Below are 10,044 nucleotides of genomic sequence, written 5' to 3'. Positions count from 1 at the left end.
GAGAGTCAGGTGGGCGGGGCCACCTGACATGTGACCTCTTTGGGGAACTGCCAGAACTGCGTTCCTGTGTGTTCCCCCTTGAAATGAGCCCTGATTGGAAGTAAAAAGAGTGTAGTTTTTGACAAGAGTCCTTCTGAGGTATAAGTTTAAGGTAAAGAAGAGCTGAACTAAAGGTACAAAGGCAAAGGTTTAAAAAGGTTTTTTAAAAGGTTTAAAAGGTTAGAAATAAAAACAAGCAAATCATTACAATGATGTTTTTTGGGTTCGCAAAACCAATAAAACAGGAAAACTGCCTAAAACAACAGCCTAAAAATGATATTCACAAAGCAGCTTTCAGGTTAGAAGCAGACCTTAAAAGATGAAGCCCCTCAGCTAAAAGCCTGGCTAAAACAAATGCTTTGGCCTGGCACAAGGAGAGTAACGTAGGCACCAGGCAAACCTTAAAGGGAGGGGGGCATTCCAAAGAAGGAGTGCCACCATGGGAAATGTCCTGTGTCTGTTTGTCACATCTGCAGGTGGGGGTGATGGAGACGAGAGTTTGGGAAGAGGATCGTAACCAGCAGGCTGTACAGTATAAATCAATAGCAGCCTTGTACAATGTTTATGTCCTTTGGCGACAGATGTTCGTTATAGCAAGGATGAAAGAAAAAGCAAGGAAGAGACGGGTATTGTTGAACTCTGGCTCACGAGATGGCTTTTCTTTGACAGGAGATACGCTAGTTAGAGGGCCAGTGATGTTCACCAGAGAAGTCATTGCAAGGGAGTCCAGCTCTACAACCACCATGTCATCGGCCTCAAACACAAACCAAGGTGCTCATGACAGTGTGCTAGGTATGTGTGTGCTTGGTTTTTCTTCCCTGAATGCTTAATCTGTGAATGCGAGGACTAGATGCTCCATTTAGATAACCAGGGGTTGCTCTGTTTCCCTACTAAGAGAAAACCCACAGAGACCTTCTCCATAGCGGGATCTAGCTTGTGGTTTGCTCTGCCGAGAGACTTCCTTGCTTTCCATTCTTCCCCAGGTAAAATGTTACTTGTATTAAAAAGCATTCCCACCATCAGTGGATTTGCTTACTACTAGAATACAGTCCCAGGTGGCCTTGTTTTAATTGCTTTCAACATTTTGTTTCATTATTCATGCCTGTGTAGAGATGTGGTCAGGTCACTTATGTCTGATATGTTACTTACTTTGTAGATGAGTCTTGCGGTGCAGTCCCAAGCTGAGTTACACCATTTTAAGCCCTATTGACTTTAATGGTCCTAGAAGGGTGTTACTCTGCTTTGGATTGCAGTGTCGGTCGCCGGGGAACATGATCCTGGTGAAGGCTGCATCCCTTGAAGCACTGAGGTGTGGTGGATGGCCCTTGTGGGGTGGGTGTGCATACATATAATGAATGCAGTTCATTAAATTCAGCTCCCGTGTTACTGAATAATTAATCTGTCTCCTAAATCTGCTCGTGCTGCAGAACCTTTAGATGGTGTTGCAAAAATGTAGGGCATTTCAAAGGAGTATCCAAAATATAGAGCAGTATCCAAATTGCCCGAACTTTCAGAAGTTGGAACTGGGATCAGGTTCTGTAGATCATTCTCGCCTAAACTTTAATCTCCTTGGACGATGATTAAACTTGACTCAGGGCTGGATCGATGGGGGGGCAGGGGGGTAGTCTGCCCCCAGCGCTGCCAAAGAGGATTTTTCTGCAAACTGTGGTGACACTGAGAGATCTCTGTCTTTTGGTGCTACACCTCTGAAGATGCCAGTCACAGCTGCTGGCAAAACGTCAGGAACTACAATGCCAAGACCACGGCAATACAGCCCGGAAAATCCACAACAACCATCGTTCTCTGGCCATGAAAGCCTTCGATAATACATCGATTTTTAAATGAATTGATAAGCAGCTGGTACTCACTAAATGTTAGATTGCCAGCCAGATCTGGGTCTCAATCCAATTAAAGTTAATCATGGCTAACTTGGAAATAATCATGCATAAGATTGGGCTGTAAGTCTCATTAAAACCAAAAGAAGTTAGTTGATCTCCATCTATATCTGGGCTTTGGATAGAAATCCACTGTTCAAGATCAGTAAATGGAGCTCAGAAATAGAACTGGTCGGGGGAATTTCTCATATATCTGACTGGTACATAGAATATTCTCAATTATGTTACAGACTCACAATGTGTCATGTGGAATTTGATAGTTCAAAATATGTGATGGGAAAGCAGTATAGATATTTATAAAACAAGAATGTGAAAAATGTCATTCCATCTCTTTCCCCCCCTCTTTTAGATTCATAAATTCATATAATAGTGATTACTGATCAAACCATTTTTCCATATAGCAGAGCATAAGAGCATAATAGTAAAGAGTCCAGTAGCACCTTTAAGACTAACCAACTTTATTGTAGCATAAGCTTTCGAGAACCACAGTTCTCTTTGTCAGATGCATAAGAGCATAATGACTCCCTTCATTATCATGCTTCAGTGCTGTCAATTTTACCATCTTTATAGTATCCCATACTTTTATTAAGTGTTCTTTTTTACCAGGGATAGATTGAGATTTCCATTGACGTGCAAATACCTTTCTTGCCACAGTTAATAAATTCAGTACCATTTCTTCAGATTTTATAAACCACTCCAGCATAATTTAATATGACAATTTCAGCTTTGAGAGGCAGTTTAATCTTGAACACTTGTGCAATATTGTTATTCCTTATTGTACATACCCAGCATATATGATGGAAATCAGTTTTGTCCTTTGAGCAGTGCCAACATGATCCCAAAGAATTGTGATTGATTTTGTTCTCCCTCTTTATTCTGCATCTTTTCTTCCAATTTATAAAGTTCACAGAATTAACAAAGCTAATACATAGATATAGATATATCTTCCCACATTCTATGCAATATGAGTTACAATACATAGTGGTGTTGTATCAGAAATGATGGGCGGACCTCACAGCTATTAATTTTTAAACCACATCAGAGTGCAAGTAAGAGAAAATAAGGCACACCTCAAAAGGGCCTGGACCCAATGAATCCTCCCTCAATGGCTTTGCCCCCTCCAGCTGCATTTATTGACAGAAACCAAACTGGCCAAACTGTTATGGTTGCCTAGCAACATCCACTGAGGGCATACAGACACTCCTATTATCATTTTGGGTTATTTTTAATATTTCAATTTTTTGCTGTTGTTTAGATTTCAGATTTTTCTGCAAACAAGATGTCTTGTCCTTTCATGGTTCCAATCTTCAGATTTAAGTATCCAAGATCAGGGCCACTTGGCTATTAGTATATAAGGTTCCTTATAGTTTTTATAGTATAGTACCCAGGACCTAGGCAGATACTTAGGGAATAATTATAGCCTAACTCTATGTCTCATCAGCACTTCATCAAGTGGACCAGGTGTCAATATGCTGGACCAAGATCTTGCAGAACTGGGTTCAAATCCATATACTTCCATTAATCTTGCTAGTTGACTTTGGACTAGGTCATTTTCTTAGCCTCATCTATATCACAATGGTGGCTATAAAGATAAAAGATGGAAGGAGAATGATGTCTACTGTGGGATACAAATATATTAGCTAGTCAGTCAGAGAGATATGAAGTTACAAATCACCCATGCACATGGATATGGTAGTATGGCAGTGGATATGGTAGTATGGCATATAGGTATAATGCAAAGAATACTTCTATGCTTGAGTTGGTAACCTGCTACAGAAATGCCTGCATTTTGAAAGAAGGAATAAGCTAATTCTAATTTACAGTCCAGACTGGTAAGGTGTACAAAGCAATGCATTATTGTTCTGAAGACCTTGAGAGAAAGTCCCAAAATGTCTTGTGATTGGGTTGTTCATTTGTTTGTTTGTTTTTCTTTCCCCAGGAGCCCTATGCAACGTTCCTTGTCTCATTGCAGTGGCTTTTATCTGCCTCCCAGGATACCTCTTAAGAGCCTATGTCTGTGCAAAGTAAGTATGAACATGACGTTTTTCAAGATTGCTTTGGGGAAGAAATTGAATTCAGACAGCAAGCTTGGCAAGAGAAGCCAAGAGAATTGGCATGGCCCCTGCCAGGAAATCTATTTTGGAAAAAGAAACGTTACATGTGTAGGTGTTTTGATTTTAAACACACACAGGTGGGGTAAATAGTTTTCACATTGGCTCTTCACTCATGCTGGCAGCCTCCACTTCGTAACATATTCAGATCAAGGTGATAAGGAGATGTGGACAACAACAAATTGAACATGAAATGAATTCGGTGCATCCCCTCCCCTCCTTTCCATCCTCAGGGTCTGTTTTCCTTTGATCCATTATTCAAGTATCGTAGAAGTGGCTTTGCTGCGGGCAGAACTTCAGAATCATCCGGGGCTAAACTCGTGGATATTTTTCTACACAAGGAAATGTTTTACTTATGAAAAACAGAGTGCTAATTCAGTATGTAGATCCTCTTTCTTTGCCACACTCTTAGCATAACTCTCCATCATTACTAAAACCCAGAATGCAAGATGAGCGAGTGCAAATGGGCTCAGTTCTCAGTGGCTCACTTTATATTTCATGGAGACAGTTAATGGATCGCAGTTGGCCCATTAATAACAAGCCTGTGTGTAAAAATTGCATTGGTTGCACTATGTAGTCTGAGGGCGGGGCAAGTCTCCATAGGAGGCTTTAGTTACAATAGAAATATTAGTGCTTAAGTGACTTATCTTTGCTGTGCCTTCCTTCACCATCTTATGGGAAATTTGATTGCCAGACTCCAATAGCTGCTCATTTCTGCTCTGCTTACTTCCACTTTCTACGTTCTGGCAGAGTAGATTAAAGGAAGTAGTTCTCACTGTATCAACCATAGAGATTTTGGAGTTCTTTGGATGCTTTTGAGGGTCAATCCACACCTTACATGGTGAATAGATCTTCCAACATTTTTGCTAAAGTTAAGAAGCACTCCTGAGGAGAGGGAGAAAAGATTTGTGCCGGAGCCATTGGTGGCCATTGGTGGCCCTCCCCACCACCAATACCCCCGTTTTAAAAACTTATAACTGCAAAGATGCTCTGAAGTTGATTTAAATCTGATCAGTGGAATTCTGTGCTGCTATGTTGATGTTTATATTTATACTTGTAGTTTAACTGTGTAAATTTGGATGTTTTTAGTATTGTTAATTTATAATAACTGTTTTATGTATTTTAACCTTTATGCATTTGTAATCTGCCCTGAGCCTGCTGGAAAAGTCAAAAATAAATAAATAAAAAATAAATACATCAGCAGGGAAAATCATTCCCACAAACTTCATTTTGCTGATAGAAAATATTCTCCCCTAGAGCTGTTACAATTAAGACTGTTTACTGTGAGAAAGAAAAAAAAAACAGGCCCAGTGCAGTGCTTATCTTCTTGTCCTAATAGCTTAAAAAAATGGAGCGATTTCTATTGGGTAATTGATATAGGGTGCAGTGCTTTTTTCAGTTGGAACGCGGTGGAACGGAGTTCCGTAACCTCTTGAAAATGGTCACATGGCTGGTGGCCCCGCCCCCTGATCTCCAGACAGAGGGGAGTTGAGATTGCCCTCCGCGCATGGCACATAGGGCAATTTAAACTCCTCTCTGTCTGGAGATAGGGGGGCGGGGCCACCAGCCATGTGACCATTTTCTCCGAGGGCAACCCACTGAGTTCCACCACCACTTTTCCCAGAAAAAAAGCCCTGTTGGGGTGTATTTTCTTGATCCAACCTCCCTACCGTGTGACTGCTGTTAACAGTAAAGAAAACATTGTGTGATCCAATCACAGTTGTCCCATGTGATGTAAAATTTGTTCCTTAGTTCTGGAAAAAAAAGTGTGTTGGTTGATTGGGCTAAGACTAGTTTGGAAAGTATTGCACTCATTCTCTATTGGCTTCATGTTATTGAATCAGTCAGCTTAGTCTGATTGAAGAAGTATTGTTTGATTGTCATGTTCATTATGGGAATCCTTGAATGGTAGAGCCTATCATCACCACCCCCATGCTCTCTTTTCCTCATATCACGTAACATTATACAACACAGGATGTGACATCATTGCTTGCTGCATGTGTCTTTGTCCTTGCCTCGCATAATTACAGGCAGAGAAACATGAAGCAGCTATTATTCTAGTTGTTAGAAGTAAAAGAGGATACAGCCCAGCCACAACTCTGTGACTCTTGTCACTTCTCGTGTGGTGTAGTCAGACCCAGGTTTGAATCCACGCTCTGCTATGGAAGTTCACTGGGTGATCTTGGATCAGTCTCTTCCTCTAAGCATAACCTCTACTGCACAGGTTTGATGAGAGAACAGAATGGCATGGAAAACCCTCGTAGACTAGTGCTTCTTGGTGGAAGGACAGAATAAAAATGTATATTATTTATTTATTTATTTTATTCGATGTATTCCCCGCCCTCCCCACAGATGGGCTCAGGGCGGCTAACAACATTAAAAAATACATTAAAATCACAAAAACATAAAATCAATAATAATTTTTTAAAAATCATTAAAATAGTCCAGGAGCAGGCTATTTAGACAAATATTGGGAGTCTGTATACGGGCATAGCAGATGACCGAGGGCAGCCCCAGAAGAAGTGGTGGTCTTCGATGGAAGAAGGAGGATACCCACTGGCACTCAGCCGAAGGCCTGGCGGAACATCTCCGTTTTACAGGCCCTGCGGAACTGTAACAGGACCCGCAGGGCCTGGATCTCCAGCGAGAGAACGTTCCACCAGGCCAGGGCCAGGGCAGAAAAAGCCCTGGCCCTGGTTGAGGCCAGACGGATGTCCTTTGGTCCGGGGACCACCAGGAGTTGCTCGTCTCCAGAGCGCAACACCCTGCAGGGGTCATAATGGAAGAGGCAGTCCCGCAAGTATGCCAGTCCCAGTCCGTGAAGGGCTTTAAACACCAAGGTTAACACCTTGAACTGGATCCAGAACTCCACTGGGGTATAGATATAGGCTGCATGTAACCACCCTCTTTGTTCAACACATCCTTCTTTAGGGGGATGAAGCCAGCACCCAGAGTTGCTTTGTGAATGAGCCACATTACTCCCTATACTAATACCAGGACTCTTTCTGCAGCCATTGTGTCTCCCAAGAGTTTCACCATGAATGACAATGTTCATCCTCCTTCTTTCCTCTTTAGAGACCAGATCACCATGGAGAATTTCATAAAGGCTTTAAAGTTCTTTTCAGTAGCAACCCCAATATTTTGTGGTGAGTATTCACGAATTCCAAAATGCAATTTGAACTGTAGAGGCAAACCAACCATACATTGGAATTGATTGGCTTGATATAGGCATCCTGTAGGTAAGTATTGAAGGTCAACACAGCTGAATTTTGTACAGTTGAACATCAAGCAGGGGTGGGGGTGATATTAGATACTGTGCTACGGAACCAGTACCACTCTAATCAGCTTGGTTCAGATTCCCACTCAGTGGGGTTTACTCCCAGGAAAATGTTTGTAGGATTGCATTGATAAGTCAACTAGTACATTAGAGAGGGGGTTACACAAAATGCTTTAGCCTTATTACATGCAGAACAATTTTTAATTTAGAATAGGAGAAAAAATACTTTGAAACAAGTTTCAGTGGTCCAGCAGGGAGGAGAAGCAATATGGTGTTTTTAACAGGACTGCCAGTCCTTGGCCCAGACACAATACTTGCTGTTTTAAGAGCTTTGGGACAACAGGCATCATTCAGGAAAGATAAATCTACCCCCCAGATTGCACCAATTCATTAGGAAAGAATTCAGACCTTTGCAACGCTAGAATAGAAATCACTATTGCTGAATACTATCTCATGTCTCTGAAACCATAAAAGTGACAAACAATGTAACCGTCTAGCAAACCTACTGATAGGGGAAAAGGCAAGAAGGGGATTTGCCTTCTGCCTGGAGAAAAAGAAGTCCTATCTCTTTAACACAAAATTAGTGGGATTTTAGTTACCAAGTAATGTTATACTATGAAAAGCTTCAGCTACCCATTTCCACACATTAAGCTTCTGTTAAAGGGATGGAGCATTTTTCTCCATGGCTCTTGGCAACATTAGTAGGAATAGAAGTGGGTTGATATTGGAGCCAGTTTGGTGTAGTGATTAAGACTGTGGAACTCTAATCTAGAGAACCAAGTTTGATTCCCCACTCCTCCACTTGAAGCCAGCTGGGTGACCTTGGGTCACTCTCAGAGCTCTCTCGGCCCCACCCACCTCACAGGGTGTTTTGTTGTGGGGATAATAACACACTTTGTAAACCACTCTGAGTGGGTATTAAGTTGTCCTGAAGGGCGGTATATAAATCGAATGTTGTTGTTATTGTTATTTATTATATCTTTTGTTTAAGGGCTTACAGGTAGGATTCATTTCATGCATTTCTTTGAAATGGGTATATCTTGCATTCTCAATAAAAATATTTTTTCCTAAATGTCTTTTTCTAAAATGTCTGTTTCCAAAAATATTTTTTCCAAAACGAAATGACTCAAACAAGAATAAAAATGGTTAGCAAAAATCACTAAAGCAGCAAAAGACCATTAAAAGCAGCAATGAAAAGAGAATAATAAAAAGCAGCAATACCCTGGTTTTATAAGAGTAACAACTAGCAAAAGAACCAACAGAGATAAATACAGAACTGCTGGTTAAGACCAGCAGTAAAAATTAATTGAGGGGCAGTGGAAAAACAATGCACAGAAACTGACTTAAGAAAAGGCTTTGGAAAAAATGCTTGGAGCCTAAAAAGAACCCCATTTTGGCACCAGATGAATTTTTGTGGTGAGGGAGATACAGAGTCCTGGGGCCGCTTGCAGCTGTCTCTGGAGATCACCCACCTTGTTTCTGAAAGGAAGGGGTACTCAGATCAGGAGTTGCAATGCAAATCTTAACTGTTGAGTTGTCTCAGGTGGGAGGAAGTGGGCCTTCAAATATGTCAGACCTTTGAGAGATCTATAGGTAGGAAGCAGCCCTTTGAATAGTGACTAGAAGCAACTTGGCAGCCGGTAAAGAGCTTATCTCTATAACTCATGCCTTTAAACAAGCTTTTGCTACATTTGGACTGAGCGGAAGTTTCCACAGCCTCCTGAAAGACAATTCCATGAATTTGGAGGGAATTTGTGTGGTATTGTGGTAAAATGGCTAATTATGGATGGAGACATTTTGTAAAAGGAGTATTGGAAGAAAAGAAAGGAGGTAGTGGGTGGGACTGGTCGTATTATTAGAGGAGATAGGTGGAATGAAAGGAAAATTTAGGAGTTGCATACTTTCCAATGTGGTTTCCTATTGTGAAGTAAGTCTTACTACATTGAACGGGGCTTACTGACAGGTAAGTGTGCACTATATTGAATCCTTGGATTGTGAGCCTTTGGGGGCAAGAAAAAGATTTTCACGAATTGTGAAATATGGTGCTCTGTCTTGAAGCTCCAATGAAAAGATTGGCTATACATTAAAATTTAAGTCTAAACCAAACCTCCTGTAATTCGGTTTAAATGTTTAGGATTGCACTGTCAGTCTCCTTTATTTACAAATGGAAATAATCACATTTATTCTAATTTAGATCTGATTTTTTTTTCAAATGACTCATTTGTTTTCTTAAACACATTTTAGCATCACATTAAATAGGATACATTGCACCATATTCCAGAATTCTTTCTTCACAATATATGCTACTGATATTACTTGTTACCCAAGTCAGTAAAGAATCCTTTACTTCCTTCTCATAGTTGCAGTTTACTGCTCATGTGTTTGCAAGAGATCCTCAGATGGGCTTTCTTCACAGGTGAGCACTTTTCTGGGCTCGAAAGAAAGCTGAGATGGTATCAGCACATCATGGGATATTGTACTCCAGCAGTCCTTCATCTCTAGTAGGCACAGTTGGGAAATATCACTAGAGTGCTATGATCCAGTCAAGAATGTTTATTTCTATTTATTTAATTTATAAAACATAAATTGTTTTATGTTTGTACTATAGTCCTAAGTAGAGGCAGGCATGAACTGGGAAAATGGCGGTTCATTGCAGTTCGTGGTTTGTCACATTTCACAAACCACGAACCACCCTGAACTTGCCCGGTTCATGAACCGGTTC

General features: G+C 40.9%; 1 protein-coding gene across 1 annotated transcript in view; it reads left to right on the top strand.

Moving 5' to 3' along the window:
- The first annotated feature begins 524 nt into the window (after positions 1–524).
- LOC129335166 (SUN domain-containing protein 3-like) overlaps positions 525–10,044 on the top strand; it is a 28,647-nt gene continuing 19,127 nt past the window's right edge. The window contains exons 1-4 of the mRNA XM_054987611.1: positions 525–831; positions 3,874–3,958; positions 7,121–7,191; positions 9,683–9,738. Coding sequence (XP_054843586.1) covers positions 525–831; positions 3,874–3,958; positions 7,121–7,191; positions 9,683–9,738 — 519 coding nt within the window. The remainder of the gene's footprint in view (positions 832–3,873; positions 3,959–7,120; positions 7,192–9,682; positions 9,739–10,044) is intronic.

The sequence above is a fragment of the Eublepharis macularius genome, chromosome 8, assembly GCF_028583425.1.
Source record: "Eublepharis macularius isolate TG4126 chromosome 8, MPM_Emac_v1.0, whole genome shotgun sequence".
NCBI lineage: Eukaryota > Metazoa > Chordata > Lepidosauria > Squamata > Eublepharidae > Eublepharis > Eublepharis macularius.
Note: the sequence above shows the minus strand (reverse complement) of the source record. Positions and strands in the feature narration are given on the sequence as shown.